The sequence below is a fragment of the Oncorhynchus kisutch genome, linkage group LG29 (genome assembly GCF_002021735.2).
Source record: "Oncorhynchus kisutch isolate 150728-3 linkage group LG29, Okis_V2, whole genome shotgun sequence".
Lineage (NCBI taxonomy): Eukaryota > Metazoa > Chordata > Actinopteri > Salmoniformes > Salmonidae > Oncorhynchus > Oncorhynchus kisutch.
This window is the reverse complement of record NC_034202.2, coordinates 35,740,713-35,756,703: the sequence shown is the minus strand read 5'-3', so window position 1 is coordinate 35,756,703 and position 15,991 is coordinate 35,740,713. Positions and strand designations below refer to the sequence as shown.

General features: G+C 49.3%; 1 protein-coding gene across 1 annotated transcript in view; it reads right to left on the bottom strand.

Annotated features, from left to right (window-relative positions):
- caln2 (calneuron 2) overlaps positions 1–15,728 on the bottom strand; it is a 63,109-nt gene extending 47,381 nt beyond the window's left edge. Inside the window, exons 1-2 of the mRNA XM_031808692.1 lie at positions 14,958–15,728; positions 1,983–2,107 (exon numbers count right to left, since the gene is read on the bottom strand). Of these exons, the coding sequence (XP_031664552.1) occupies positions 1,983–2,100 (118 nt within the window). The 5' untranslated portion in view covers positions 2,101–2,107; positions 14,958–15,728. The remainder of the gene's footprint in view (positions 1–1,982; positions 2,108–14,957) is intronic.
- Positions 15,729–15,991: the final 263 nt, after the last annotated feature.

Sequence of the window (15,991 nt, the reverse complement as noted above, 5' to 3'; positions counted from 1 at the left end):
TGTCTCCTCTCCTCTCCCATCCATTCTCTCCACCGTGTCTCCTCTCCTCTGTGTCAGTGTAATAATCCAGTCTTAGATGTGTCTCCTCTCCTCTCCTCTCCTCTCCTCTCCTCTCCTCTCCTCTCCTCTCCTCTCCTCTCCTCTCCTCTCCTCTCCTCTCCTCTCCTCTCCCCTCTCCCCTCCACTCTCTCCACCATGTCTCCTCTCCTCTGTGTCAGTGTACTAATCCAGTCTTAGATGTGTCTCCTCTCTCCTCTCCTCTCCTCTCCTCTCCTCTCCTCTCCTCTCCTCTCCTCTCCTCTCCTCTCCTCTCCTCTCCTCTCCTCTCCTCTCCTCTCCTCTCCTCTCCTCTCCTCTCCTCTCCTCTCCTCTCCTCTCCTCTCCCCTCTCCCCTCCACTCTCTCCACCGTGTCTCCTCTCCTCTGTGTCAGTGTACTAATCCAGTCTTAGATGTGTCTCCTCTCCCCTCCCCTCTCCCCTCCACTCTCTCCACCGTGTCTCCTCTCCTCTCCCCTCTCCTCTCCCCTCCACTCTCTCCACCCGTGTCTCCTCTCCTCTGTGTCAGTGTACTAATCCAGTCTTAGATGTTTCTCTCCCGCTTGTCTTTGCTCTGTCAGTTCTCTGAGTGTTTGAGTTAAGTCACAACACCCATCTAAGCCTGTAAACCTCCCATTTCAACAGAAAACAACCCCAGAGCTTTTCTCTCTTTCTCTCTCTACAAACAAAGGGAATGGGATTGACAATGTCTCTCTTTCATCTAAAACAAAATGATTTATCAGTATGCAGCACCATACAGAAGAGACATTCTCTGCTGTATGTCTGTATGAGCCATCACATGTATTACTGCTGTGTGTGTTTGTGTGTGTGTGTGTTTGTGGCTCACACTGTGATAGATCCTTCAATCTTTATAAACATCAGTACATCAGTACAACAGTTCATCAGTACAACAGTACATCAGTACAACAGTACAACAGTACATGAGTACATGAGTACATAAGTACATCAGTACAACAGTACATGAGTACAACAGTACATGAGTACATCATTACAGCAGTACAACAGTACATCAGTACAACAGTACATAATTGTCAGTACATAATTGTCAGTACATAATTGTCAGTACATAATTGTCAGTACATAATTGTCAGTACATAATTGCAGCAGTACATAATTGCAGCAGTACATTTTTATTCCGGACAAGCTGAAAACCTTTTTCGTCCTCTTTGAGGATCACACAGTGGCACCGACGCGGCCTGCTACCAAGGACTGTGGCCTCTCCTTCTCCTTGGCCGATGTGAGTAAGACATTTAAAACGTGTTAACCCTCACTGCCGGACCAGACGGCATCCCCAGCCACGTCCTCAGAGCATGACCAGCTGGTGTTTACGGACATATTCAATCTCTCCCTATCCCAGTCTGCTTTCCCCACTTGTGTCAAGATGTCCACCATTGTTCAAATCAAATCAAATTTTATTGGTCACATACACATACAGTATTTAGCAGATGTTATTGCGGGTGTAGCGAAATGCTCATGTTCTTAGCCCCAACAGTGCAGCAATATCTAAAAACGATTCACAACAATAAACACAAATCTAAAAGGTAAAAGAATGGAATTAAGAAATATATAAATATTTGATAACCACCTGAGCCCCGGCCTGTTCACCACGCTATCATCCAGTAGGCGAGGTCAGTACAGATGCACATTTCCTTCGACCTCATGGCTTGGTTTTTGCTCTAAGATGCACTGTCAACTGTTAGATCTTATATAGACAGGCGTGTGCCTTTCATAATCATGTCCAATCAATTGAATTTACCCCAGGTGGACTCAATTTCGAGTCTCATAGCAAAGGGTCTGAATACTTATGTAAATAAGGTATTTCCGTTTTTTATTTTTATAAATTGGCAACACACGCAGTACCACACATACATACACATAAACACGTAAGCATGCACACACACACACACACATGCACACACACTGACCTCCTAGCTCCTCTGTGGAGATGCTGGTGAGTTGGAAGGTTTCGCTCCCTTCAGACAGTGTCCGGCTCAGGAGACTTCCAGTGTAGAGCAGAGTAGACCTGACGTGGTGGAACGGCATCTTCTCTCTGCAAAAATCACACATATAGTTTGAACGCTGAGGGTCTGTGTGCAAAAATAAGTGTGTGAAGGAGAGTGTACATCCTCCATCTTTCTCTCCCTCCTCCCCTCTAATCCTCCTCTTCCTCCCTTGCTCCCAAGTCTCCCTCTCTCCCTGCCTACTCGTCCGCATCTCCCTTCCTCCTCCAGTTCCCTCCACTCCTCTCCCTTCCTCCTCCCGTTCCCTCCACTCCTCTCCCTTCCTCCACTCATCTCCCTCCCTCCTTCCCTTCCCTCCACTCATCTCCCTTTCTCCTCCCCTTCCCTCCACTCATCTCCTCCTTCCCTCCACTCATCTCCTCCTTCCTTCCCTTCCCTTCACTCATCTCCCTTTCTCCTCCCCTTCCCTCCACTCATCTCCTCCTTCCCTCCACTCATCTCCTCCTTACCTCCACTCATCTCCCTCACTCCTTCCCTTCCCTCCACTCATCTCCTCCTTCCCTCCACTCATCTCCTCCTTCCTTCCACTCATCTCCCTTCCTCCTCCCCTCCCCTTCCCTCTACTCATCTCCCTTTCTCCTCCCCTTCCCTTCACTCATCTCCTCCTTCCCTCCACTCATCTCCTCCTTCCCTCCACTCATCTCCTCCTTCCTTCCACTCATCTCCTCCTCCCCTTCCCTCCACTCATCTCCCTTCCTCCTCCCCTTCTCTTCACTCATCTCCTCCTTCCCTCAACTCATCTCCTCCTTCCCTTCCCTCCACTCATCTCCCTTCCTCCTCCCCTTCTCTTCACTCATCTCCTCCTTCCCTCCACTCATTTCCTCCTTCCCTCCACTCATCTCCTCCTCCCCTTCCCTTCCCTTCCCTCCACTCATCTCCTCCTTCCCTCCTCCTCCCTCAGTTTCGGTCTCAGGCACCTGGCCCAGAGAGATAAAAACCTGAATAAAGTCCTGTCACTCTCCATCACTTAATCTAACCCTGCTGTCCCTCCCTCCCTCCCTCCCTCCCTCCCTCCCTCCCTCCCTCCCTCCCTCCCTCCCTCCCTCCCTCCCTCCCTCCCTCCCTCCCTCCCTCCCTCCATTCCACCTTGCTCCCCTCACCTCCTCCATCCTTGTCATTAACCACGCAGTATATTATTATATTATATTACCCCCCCTCCCCTTTATTTCATCCCTTTCTCCCACTCTCTCTCCCTCCATCATTTATTCTAACCCTCCTGTCAATGTGTCTGACTTGTTCCTATCCCTCCACTCTGTCCACAGGGACAGAGTGGCTCACTGAGCGACCCCACCGCCTGACAGATGCACCGATGCTCACGTCATGACAAAGAGAGTTATCAACAGCAGAGAGAAATAGAGAGATAAAGACAGAGAAAGGGGGAGACTGGCAGACAAAGATCCCTGAGAGGGAGCAGGAGATGGAGAAAGGGGAGTGTTTTTATACACGGTACTATGACAGATATCTACAGGCCTGTTGCACAAAGAGACAGAGAGACATGTCTCCTTACTGCTGGGAGAGATTGAGAGGAAGGCCAGTCTACACACTTTCTTCTCTCCCCTTTCCCCCCCTCTGCTTTCCTCTCCTCTCCACACAATGAAAAGACTCCTCTGTTGACTTTGAATCCCCTGTATAAAAGCAGAGGATGAAAGGACAGAAGAGGAGAGGAGAAACATATGCAGGGTAAAGGGTAAGAGAACTGGGAAATGTAGAGGTATGCTTTGATGACCTAAACAGAGGACATACAGTGCCTTCGGAAAGTATTCAGACCCCTTGACTTTTTCCGGGTTTGTTACGTTACAGCCTTATTCTAAAATGGATTCAATTGTTTGTTTTTTTCTCAGCAATCTACACACAATATAAAAGCCAAAACAGGCTTTCATAGATTTTTCCAAATGTGTTTAAAATAAAAAACTGAAACACCTAATTTACATAAGTATTCAGACCATTTGCTATGAGACTCGAAATTGAGCTCAGGTGCATCCTGTTTTCATTGGAGTCCACCTGTGGTAAATTCAATTGATTGGACATGATTTGGAAAGGCACACACCTGTCTATATAAGGTCCCACAGTTGACAGTGCATGTTAGAGCAAAAACCAGGCTATCAGGTCAAAGGAATTGTCCGTAGAGCTCTGAGACAGGATTGTGTCGAGGCACAGATCTGGGGAAGGGTGCCAAAAATATTCTGCCGCATTGAAGGTCCCCAAGAGCACAGTGGCCTCCATCATTCTTAAATGGAAGAAGTTTGGAAACAAGATTCTCTGGACTGATGAAACCAAGATTGAACTCTTTGGCTAAGCGTCACGTCTGGAGGAAACCTGGCACCATCCCTACGGTGAAGCATGGTGGTAGGCAGCATCATACTGTGGGGATGTTTTTCAGCTGCAGGGACTGGGAGACTAGTCAGGATGGAGGCAAAGATGAACGGAGCAAAGTACAGAGAGATCCTTGATGAAAACCTGCTCCAGAGCGCTCAGGACCTCAGATTGGGGCGAAGGTTCACTTTCCAACAGGACAATGACCTTAAGCACACAGCCAAGACAACGCAGGAGTGGCTTCGGGACAAGTCTCTGAAGCCGATTGAACATCTCTGGAGAGACCTGAAAATAGCTATGGAGCAACGCTCCCCATCCAACATCACAGAGCTCGAGAAGATCTGCAGAGAGGAATGGGAGAAACCCCCCAAATACAGGTGTGCCAAGCGTCATACCCAAGAAGACTCCATTTTTCTGTTGCCAGTTCAACTTTTTTTGTCAAGTCAACCAACGTTTTTCGTCTCAGCTCTTGCTTCTCCCCAGTCTCTCTTTTCGCTCGCCCTCCTGGTTTTGACCCTTGCCTGTATTGTCTCTGAGCCCACCTGCCTGTCCACTCTGCCTGCCCCTGACCCTGCCTGCCATCCTGTACCTTTGCCCCACCTCTGGATTACCGACCCTTGCCTGCCTTGACCTGTCGTTTGCCTGCCTTGTTGCCATAATAAACATTGTTACTCCGACACAGTCTGCATCTGGGTCTTACCTTCAAACCTGATAGTACGAACTGGCCATGACCGACCCAGCAGACCCGAGACAGCTGCGCGAAGCCATCTCCTCCCATGGGGCCACCATTGGGAGCCCCGTTTACCTCCCTCCTGAACGCTTCAATGGAGAGTTGAGCACCTGTCAGGCGTTTCTAGCTCAGTGTACCCTCATTTTTGAGCTTCAGCCCTCCTCCTTCCCCTCAGATTGCTCCAAGATAGCCTATCTCATCACGCTGATGTCTGGGAGGGCTCTCACCTGGATTACTGCTGTATGGGAACAGCAGCCGGCCATATGTGTTAGTCTGGAGGGGTTCGTGGGAGAGGTGAAGAAGGTTTTTTACACCCTGTTCTCCAGGAGAGAAGCTTCCCGGAAACTAATCCAGCTTCGGCAGGACTCCTGCAGTGTGGCTGACTATGCGGTTGATTTCCACACGTTGGCAGCAGAGAGTGCTTGGAACCAGGAAGCACTGTTCGATATGTTCCTGCACGGCATCTCGGAGGAGGTCAAGGACGAGTTACCTACGGATTTCGATTCCCTCATCGCTTTGACCATCCGAATCGATGGGCGACTAAGGGAGAGACAGAGGGAGAGGAAATTCGACTTTGATCACAAGTCCAGGGATTCCACCTTGTCTCCGAGTCATCCCAGAAGTCCCCGACAATCCCGACCTTCCCCGAGAGTCGCCGAAGACGGCTGAGTCACCGCTTCTCGAGCCTTTGCAACTAGGTAGAGCTGGGCTATCGCCAGTGGAATGGCAATACAGGATCAACATGAAGAGTTGCCTGTATTGCGGGACTCTTGGTCATTTTGTGTCCTCTTGTCCTTTAAAGAGACCAGCCTCACTGGTAGGAGCGAGTACTCTAGTGGGCCATATGGAGAACTTTCCTGCTTCCCTTGCTCGCACCCCTGTTTATGCCATTCTCCTCTGGGGAAGGCTGTCTAAATCTCTCTGGGTCCTCATTGACTCTGGGGCTGATGAGAGTTTTTTGGACGCTACCCTGCTTCCGAGCTGAACATCCACACTCAGCCCTTCTCCACTCCCATGGATGTTAGTGTGCTTGACGTGTACTCTTTAGGACGGGTCACTCATATTACCACTCCCCTCAACCTACGGGTGTCAGGGAATCACAGCGAGACTATTCAATTCCTGCTCGTCAAGTCTCCTCAGATTCCCATGGTATTGGGATTCTTCTGGTTCAAGCGACACGATCCCCTCATCAACTGGTCTACTGGTGCCATCATGGGCTGGAGTTTGTTCTGCCACACCCAGTGTCTGAAGTCAGCGCAACCTGCCCCGGGACATCTTCCTGGGGAGTCGGAAGGTGCCCCGGACCAGGACCTTTGGGAGGTGTTCAACAAGGCCCGGGCCACTTCGCTTCCGCACCGACCATATGACTGCAGGATTGACCTTTTCCCTAGCACCACTCCGCCCCGGGATGAACGGAGACCAAAGCTATGTACACCTACATTGAGGACTCCCTAGCTGCAGGATTTATACGTCCTTTGTCCTATCCCACCAGCGCAGGATTCTTCTTTGTGGAGAAGAAGGACAAGATCCTGTGCCCGTGCATTGATTACCGGGGACTCAACGGCATAACGGTGAAGAACCGCTACCACTCATCACCTCGGCCATTGAGCTACTCCAAGAGGCCACCGTGTTTTCCAAGCTGGATCTATGGAATGCCTACCATCTGGTGTGGACAAGGGAGGGGGTTGAGTGGAAGACCGCCTTCAACATGGCCAGCGGCCACTACAAGTATTTGGTGTTGGCCTCACCAACCCCCCAGCTGTGTTCCAGGCTCTGGTAAATGATGTTCTCTTTAACATGTTGAACCGGTTCATCTTCATCTACATTGATGACATCCTCGTCTTCTCCCGCTCCCCTCAAGAACAGGTTCTCCACGTCCGAAAGGTTCTTCAATGCCTCCTACATAACCAGCTGTTTGTTGGGAGTGTCCACTCTGGAGGTCTCCAGATGGATCCTGGGAAGGTGAGAGCGGTGCTGAATTGGCCTCAGCCTTCGTCCAGGGTGCAGCAGCAACGTTTCCTGGGGTTTCGCCAACTTATGGGCGCCGCTTCATCTGGGGTTACAGTACCCTGGCTTTCCCCCTGTCAGCACTCACTTCACCCAAGGTTCCGTTCACGTAGCTGCTGACCGGGATTTCCGGGACCTCAAACATTGCTTCACCACTGCTCCCATTCTGGTTCATCCTGACCCGTCCCGTCAGTTCGTGGTGGAGGCCGATGCGTCGGATGTAGGAGTGGGGGCTGTCCTGTCCCAGCGTTCTGCTCTGGACCTGGAGCTACACCTTCTTCTCCCATCGTCTCAACACAGCAGAGAAAAACAACAATGTGGGAAATCATGAGCTTCTCGTAGTGAAGATGGCATTGGAGGAATGGAGGCACTGGCTGGAAGGGGCGGAACATCTGTTCATCGTACGGACCAAACACAAAAATCTGGAGTATTTCCGAACCGCCAAACAACTCAACTTCAGGCAAGCTAGATGGGCCCTGCTGTTTATATGGTTCAACTTCTCCATCTTATATCGCCCGGGAGACCATAGCCCCACGGCTATTACCCCGGAGACCATCCTTCCCACCTCGTGCCTGGCAACGGCACTCAGCTGAGTTATAGGGAAACAGGTCCGGGAGGCACAGCGTTCCCACCGGACCCTGGCTTTTGTGCGATGACGCTTTTGGTGGCCCACCATGGTCCCTGACGTCTCCGCATTCATCGTTGCTTGCACAGTGTGTGCTCAGAACAAGACTCATCGGCAAGCTCCGGCTAGCCTCCTGAAACCTCTGCCTGTCCCTTACCGTCCCTGGTCCCACATATCCCTGGATTTCATCACGGATCTCACCCCGTCTGAGGGCAACACTGCCATCCTGACTGTGGTCGACCAGTTTTCCAAGGCCACCCACTTCATTCCTCTCCCCAAACTACCCTTGGCCAAGGAGACGGCCCAGCTCATGGTGCAGCACGTCTTCCGGATGCATGGACTGCCCGTGGACATGGTCTTCGACCGGGGTCCCAGTTCTCGTCCCAGTTCTGGAAGGCGTTCTGCACCCTCATTGAGCTGTCGGCCAACCTGTCCTCTGGGTTCCACCCCCAGTCCAATGGCCAGTCAGAGTGAGCCAATCAGGACCTTGAGACAACACTGCGCTGCCTAGTCTTGCCAACCCCACCACCTGGGGCCAGCAGCTTGTGTGGGTGGAATAGTCACGCAACACCCTTCCCTGCTCTGCCACGGACCTATCGCCCTTTGAATGTTCCCTGGGGTATCAGCACCCGCTCTTCCCCGAGCAGGAGGAAGAGGTCGGCGTACCTTTTGCCCAGATGTTTGTCCACCGCTGTTGTCGTACCTGGAGGAGAGCCCGGTCGGCCCTCCTCAAGACCACCTCCAGGTATCGACAACAAGCGGATCGCCATCAGACCCCAGCTCCCGGTATCGTCTTGGGCAGAAGGTATGGCTATCCACCTGGGATCTGCCCTCCGGGTGGAATTGCGCAATCTCTCCCCATGGTTTATTGGCCCATTTCCCATCTCTAAAATTATTAGTCCCTCTGCTGTTCGTCTTCTGTTGCCCCGTACCCTTTGTAGACACTCCACTTTTCATGTGTCCCGAGTTAAACCCATGTCTCACAGCCCTTTGCCCCAGCTCTTTATCCTTACTCTGGTTATCCCTGCCTGCCATCCTCTACCTTTGCCCCACCTCTGGATTACCGACCCTTGCCTGCCTTGACCTGTCGTTTGCCTGCCCTGTTGCCGTAATAAACATTGTTACTCCGACACCATCTGCATCTTGGTCTTACCTTCAAACTTGATAAATGTAATCAATTTTAGAATAAGGCTGCAATGTAGCAAAATGTGTAAAAAGTCAAGGGGTCTGAATCCTTTCCTAATGCACTGTAGGTTTAAAATGTTTCATTTTAATATGTCTATGTGAGGGCTGCAGGTTAATGTGTGTGTGTGTTCTATGGGGGAGGTACTTAGCCCATCTGCTCTTGGTTCTAATCCTGTCCCACTTGCTCAGGTGCACGGAGAAGGCCCTCAGGTCGCCACAGCAACTAGATGTTCCACATTCCGCTAACGAGCCACACACAAACACAGTGAACTATAACCTTACACACAGTGAACTACAACCCCCACAAACTACCTTAAACAATGTTCTCTGTATCTGTCTATCTGTCTCTGTCTGCCTGTCTCTATATATATATCTTTATCCGTCTCTCTCTCTCTTTCTCTGTCTCACTCTCTCCCTGTCTCTATATCTATCTTTCCCCCTCTATCGCTCTCTCTCTGTCTCTCTCTCCCTGTCTCTATATCTATCTTTCCCCCTCTCTCGCTCCCTCTCTGTCTCTCTCTGCCTGTCTCTATATATATATCTTTATCCGTCTCTCTCTCTCTTTCTCTGTCTCACTCTCTCCCTGTCTCTATATCTATCTTTCCCCCTCTATCGCTCTCTCTCTGTCTCTCTCTCCCTGTCTCTATATCTATCTTTCCCCCTCTCTCGCTCCCTCTCTGTCTCTCTCTCCCTGTCTCTATATCTATCTTTCCCCCTCTCTCGCTCTCTCTCTGTCTCTCTCTCCCTGTCTCTATATCTATCTTTCCCCCTCTCTCGCTCCCTCTCTGTCTCTCTCTCCCTGTCTCTATATCTATCTTTCCCCCTCTCTCGCTCCCTCTCTGTCTCTCTCTCCCTGTCTCTATATCTATCTTTCCCCCTCTCTCGCTCTCTCTCTGTCTCTCTCTCCCTGTCTCTATATCTATCTTTCCCCCTCTCTCGCTCCCTCTCTGTCTCTCTCTCCCTGTCTCTATATCTATCTTTCCCCCTCTCTCGCTCCCTCTCTGTCTCTCTCTCCCTGTCTCTATATCTATCTTTCCCCCTCTCTCGCTCCCTCTCTGTCTCTCTCTCCCTGTCTCTATATCTATCTTTCCCCCTCTCTCGCTCTCTCTCTGTCTCTCTCTCCCTGTCTCTATATCTATCTTTCCCCCTCTCTCGCTCTCTCTCTGTCTCTCTCTCCCTGTCTCTATATCTATCTTTCCCCCTCTCTCGCTCTCTCTCTGTCTCTCTCTCCCTGTCTCTATATCTATCTTTCCCCCTCTCTCGCTCTCTCTCTGTCTCTCTCTCCCTGTCTCTATATCTATCTTTCCCCCTCTCTCGCTCCCTCTCTGTCTCTCTCTCCCTGTCTCTATATCTATCTTTCCCCCTCTATCGCTCCCTCTCTGTCTCTCTCTCCCTGTCTCTATATCTATCTTTCCCCCTCTATCGCTCCCTCTCTGTCTCTCTCTCCCTGTCTCTATATCTATCTTTCCCCCTCTATCGCTCTCTCTCTGTCTCTCTCTCCCTGTCTCTATATCTATCTTTCCCCCTCTATCGCTCTCTCTCTGTCTCTCTCTCCCTGTCTCTATATCTATCTTTCCCCCTCTATCGCTCCCTCTCTGTCTCTCTCTCCCTGTCTCTATATCTATCTTTCCCCCTCTCTCGCTCCCTCTATCTCTTGTCTCTGCTTAGAGCAATACAAATATGCTAAAATAACCTCTGAATTAGCTGTGGGATGAAAAGAAGGACACATGAACTCTGTTGCTTGGAATGAGACAGACTCAGACGTGAGGTGACAGGTTGAGACTACAGCGGGAAACCTCTGTGTCATGTATTATAGAATTGTTGTCTGGATACAGGCTGCCAACACAGGTTTAGAACAGGGGCGGAGAGTGACAGTCAGGATAGGATGAGTGTCTCTGTCTGTGTGTGTGTGTGTGTGTGTGTGTGTGTGTGTGTGTGTGTGTGTGTGTGTGTGTGTGTGTGTGTGTGTGTGTGTGTGTGTGTGTGTGTGTGTGTGTGTGTGTGTGTGTGTGTGTGTGTGTGTGTGCGCGCAGAGGCCCCATAGGATGGAGAGAAAGAAAGACAGAAGAGGTTGGGGAGAGAAGAGAGGGGGCAGAGCAGCCACACAGATTGAAGGGAGAGAAGAGAGGGGGGAGGGAGAGAGATGTGTTGCTCACACCTTAGTCGTTCCCGGTGGACAAAGATGCATTAGTGGTGGAGGAGAGGTCAAGGTCGGTACAATATCTATCACACGCCATTACACACACACACACACACTCAAAAATCTTTGATTATACACCTACACACCGTGACATAACCATTGACGCAGCCTGCAGGTTGGTCAAGTCTTCTCTTGCTGGACATCTAACATAATTTGATGATAGTCCAATATCCAAACATGTTGTCTAAATGTGATCAATAGACATTGAACTGACGCCTGTGCCCAGTGGGAAACATGTTGTCTAAATGTGATCATACTCAAGAAATATCCTGTGCCTAAGGTTGGTCGAATTGTTAAGGCCACCGCCCTCTGTACATATACGGTCCTCAGCCTGCATGGAATGGAATCCTGGCCCTTTGGTCTTCTCCCTATCATCCTACTATCATCCTACTGTCCTGTCTGTCTATACTGTCCTGTCTGTCTTTCTGTACTTTCCTGTCCTGTCCTGTCCTGCCGGCCTGCCTGCCTGCCTGCCTGCCTGCCTGCCGGCCTGCCTGCCGGCCTGCCTGCCTGCCGGCCTGCCTGCCTGCCTGCCTGTCTGCCTGCCTGCCTGCCTGTCTGCCTGTCTGTCTGTCTGCCTGTCTGTCTGCCTCCTTGCTCATTTCTATCTATCCCTGTCAATAATACTGGGAATATATATTTTTTAAACAAACATTTCCCTGCAGGGGCAGATTGGCCATCTGGCAATTCTGTCAAATGCCAGATGGGCTTGACAATTTTTTAGTCGGTGGACTGGTCGGAATTGACAAATCCCAAATATATTTCAATAAAAAAGGTGGCCTGTGGGCCTGTTAAGATTTCAGTGTTACGATTTTTGGGCAATTTCTGTTAAACTAATATATAACGATGAGCTTTTGGCTGATCAGTGGGCAACAGCCGGCCCAAGACGGGCAGGCCCGGTTTTCTGATTTGCTGAGCTGAGGTCATACAAACTCACATTCCATTTCAAAGGCGGCATCAGCCTAGAGACAGGGTCCGACTCTATCATCAGTTAGACAGCCGAAAAAAAGGGTGACTATATGTTCTACGTTGTCACTTCACTCAAAACGTCTTCATTTTGTTGATGGCTCGCACAGTGATGTTGGGTGGTGTGGATAAAATGCCAGGGCCAAATTCTTGTCCCAGTCTGCTCCTGTTTCCCTGGTCCCTCTACCTGCAATTGAATTCTTACAGCTGACCTGGACAGGCAAGGGAGGGCAAAACAGCTGGACTGACAATATAAACTTTCATCTCCTTTATCAGCATACTCAGCCCTGTTATTCAACACATTTCCAAAATATCATGTTAACTGTAGTCTATGTTATTATGACCCAACACAAAATTCTCATGTGGAAACTAACTCTATAAGGCTCAAACAGAGCCATATATATAGATCTCCAGACACAACATTCACGTTCTCCTCAGACACAACAGTGGTGGATACAGTGAGTTCCATCTAGTGACTGTCAACTACTTCCGGTAAAAATGCAGAAGACCTGGCTGAATTTTTTTTTATCACTATCAGAACATAGGCCTACAGAACTAGGTCTCTACCTGTTCACCGGAAATAACAACAGGATCAAAGCCAGTGTTGTTTTTCTTTGGAAAACACCCTGATTAAGAATAACAGGCTACTGCAAATTGTGATATATTTCTATACTGTCACTATGCTGACACCCAGTCACTGTAGACATGTTGTCAAACCAGCGGTCATGATGAAGTAGCCGAGTAGCCAAAAACCAAAGTCACCTTGCGCAGTGACAGGACTAGTACAGTAGCTTAGGTTTCACACAGCACCAGTCAGTATAGCCCGCTTGTTGATGTTTCTTACCCCCACGGACTGCAGTTTACATTCACCGGCACCTCAACCGAGGCTAGAGCCAGGGTCTCAATCCCGTGATGGTCACCCATTGCGCGCGGATCCTCTCCCGCCAACTCCAGGGGAGGTGAACCGGCGACGTCTACCGGGCGCAGCGGTAACTCCACGAGCGGTCTCATCATCACCAGCCTGATGTGTGCCACCGGGCGGGAAAAGGTCTGTTACCGTCTCCGTTACACAAAGCAGGATTTAAGCAGGAGCGTGTATGAGTGCCCTTGGTCTTCTAACAGTGTGATTTGAAAGAAGCACAGAGAACCCTAATATTCTTACAAGGACAATCAGTGTCGGTGTCTTTGTCCTACACTACACTTGGCTACTACTGTACTACGGTCCAAGCAACTAAACACACGGACTGTCCGATGGAGAGAGCAGCCCGCGAAAATAACCTCCTCGCATTTTTCTTTGTTACCATGACTTGCGCCATCCTGCCAAGGCGACCCAAGAGACCTGAGTGTGACAAGAAAATAGCGGATTTTCTCCATCCGTTACAATCGTTGTGTCGCACGCACACACACACAAACACACACCAGAGAGATGTGTGCAGTTTTACGGCAATTCTACCCATTTTGCCATGGTTTAGAGGGAAATCATTTTCTTTTTAAAGCACATTTCCTGCAGTTCTTTACCTTTTTCCAAGACTTATGCCATATGAATGATATCTGAGTGAGAGTGATTAACAAAATCAATGGGGGCCCTCTGGAAGTCAGGGCCCCTGAGCACCTGCCCTGCGAGCCTGTCGGTATTCAGTCATGATTACTACAAGTTTAGATAGCTGGCTAGTGGCTAGACTAACTTACCAATCTAAAAATGGTTATATGGCATGGCTAATTGAGTGAATATCAGTGACTGACATAAGAGAAAAACTGCTGATGCACAACCACATTTGGAAATTGCACCTTGTGTATTCTGCTATTCTAACAGTTAGTTGAGACCCCAATAGAGTTCCAAAAAAATACATATATATATTTTGGGTGGGGGCCCCCTCACTTATGTCGCTTATGCCAGGAACCGGCCCTGCACACACACATGCGCGCGCACTCTCTCCAGCCATTATCATACTCACAGTTCATCTGTCTTGTGATGATTGTGCGCATGACAGGTGACATATTTGGCCATGATGGTTTATGACCGGTTTATGGTTTATGACACGATATTGCCCCAATTTATCATAGAGAGAAACATGGACTGGAGAGGTGAGAATGTTAAACCACACAGTGGTGAATTAGCCTACGCCTGGAGTTGTAGCTTCTGCTTTTACCCGATAGTGGACAACAATTCAGGTGCTCCCCACTGAATACTACGCAACACATGCTGCAATAAATAGAAGCAATGGTCTCTCTCTCTCTTTCACTATCTTATTCACACACACACACACACACACACACACACACACACACACACACACACACACACACACACACACACACACACACACACACACACACACACACACACACACACACACACACACACACATCATTATCATGTAGGCTATGAACGTTAGATTCATTTGAATTATTAGGTGACATTTTCTGTAGCCTTAAAATAAAGTGAGCTGAATTATGCAGAATTAAATTCAGCCCATAGCTAAATTACAATCTTAATGAAGATATCTCATTCTTCAACAAAGAAAACCAGTCCCGTTGTAGAATGCGATGACAGCGGCCGGATGTAGTCGACGTTCTACCAATGACACATACACAGTCTATAATTTGGATATGTCCCCTGCGGGAGAAAACTGCGCATCCCGTTTCTTTCCCATTTGCACCAATTACAACAGGTGCAGCAGGCTGGCGGCAAGCGTAACGGTGTGACCGCGCGTGAGTCACCCAAACGGTATCCACGTTAACGGTGGCACATACTCACACGCACACCCCATACATGTTTTAATCAGTGGCAACGGCAAGAGCCCATATCACCGAACACTCTCAACTGAATTGAATGATCGGTTAAGTGCCTACCTGTAAAGACGCTGATCCGGTCAATTAAGATTCAATCCGTTTTTATCAGGCTAGGGGGGTCACCCAGACTCGACTCTGTTTACACTCATGTCAGACAGCTATTTTCTGGAAGTGATTGGGATCCCCCCAAAATGTAATGATCTTCAAATCTTTTCTTTTCACTCTTCAAGATCACCTGATATGGCAAACGCCAAAACGTCACTGATCCAAGTCTCCAGTGAGACTTGTAGTGCCTTTTTAAAAACCAATTTAAAATCCTATAGGGCAGGCTACTTGATAGGTGCACAGACGATATCAGCTTAGCTGTAATCTATTTCAATTGGCTCACTTATCCGTCTCTATCTCCAAATACCATCAGAGACCTCCGGGAGTTGGAGTGGTGATAAGCGGGGTGTCTAATCTTCCGAGCCCCGACGCAATGATTCACTCCTGCAGCAGACAGACCGACAGACACCTCCCTGCCCAGTCGCCCACGGATCTGGAGCGCCGGTGATACCAGTCCGCTTCTCTGTCTCAATAAAGCTTGCAGATCAAATATTTTCTCAAAAACAAATTAAGGAGAATGTTTCTTCTCAATCGATAAAGCAGCAACGGCGAGCGAAGAGGGGCTAGTTCGGGAGAAAGGGATCTCCTGTTGTGTGTGCTCGGTTCATTTGTCTTCTCCTGGTGACAGCATTAACCCATTTATCGGTGTGGACCGGGAGAGGGAGGGGCGTCGCGACTCTGAGCAGAGGTGTAGGTGAGACCGTGATGCCGATCCGCTCAATGGGCGCTGTCTCAGAGGCGCACCGGGATTTATAGGATAGCAGGTGTGTGTGTGTATGTGTGTGTGTGTGTGTGTGTGCAAACAATAACCAGAATGTAGTGGTCCACTTATACAATACTAGAACAACAGAAAGCCAATCTCCCTGGATCAAGTCTGTTGTAAACTTACTTCTCACCTGTAACAGTTTTGGACTGGACTCATTGATCTTCTAAAATAGTGCTTAGGGAAATCAAATAAATTCCCTCAGCTCATAAATTATACATTTATA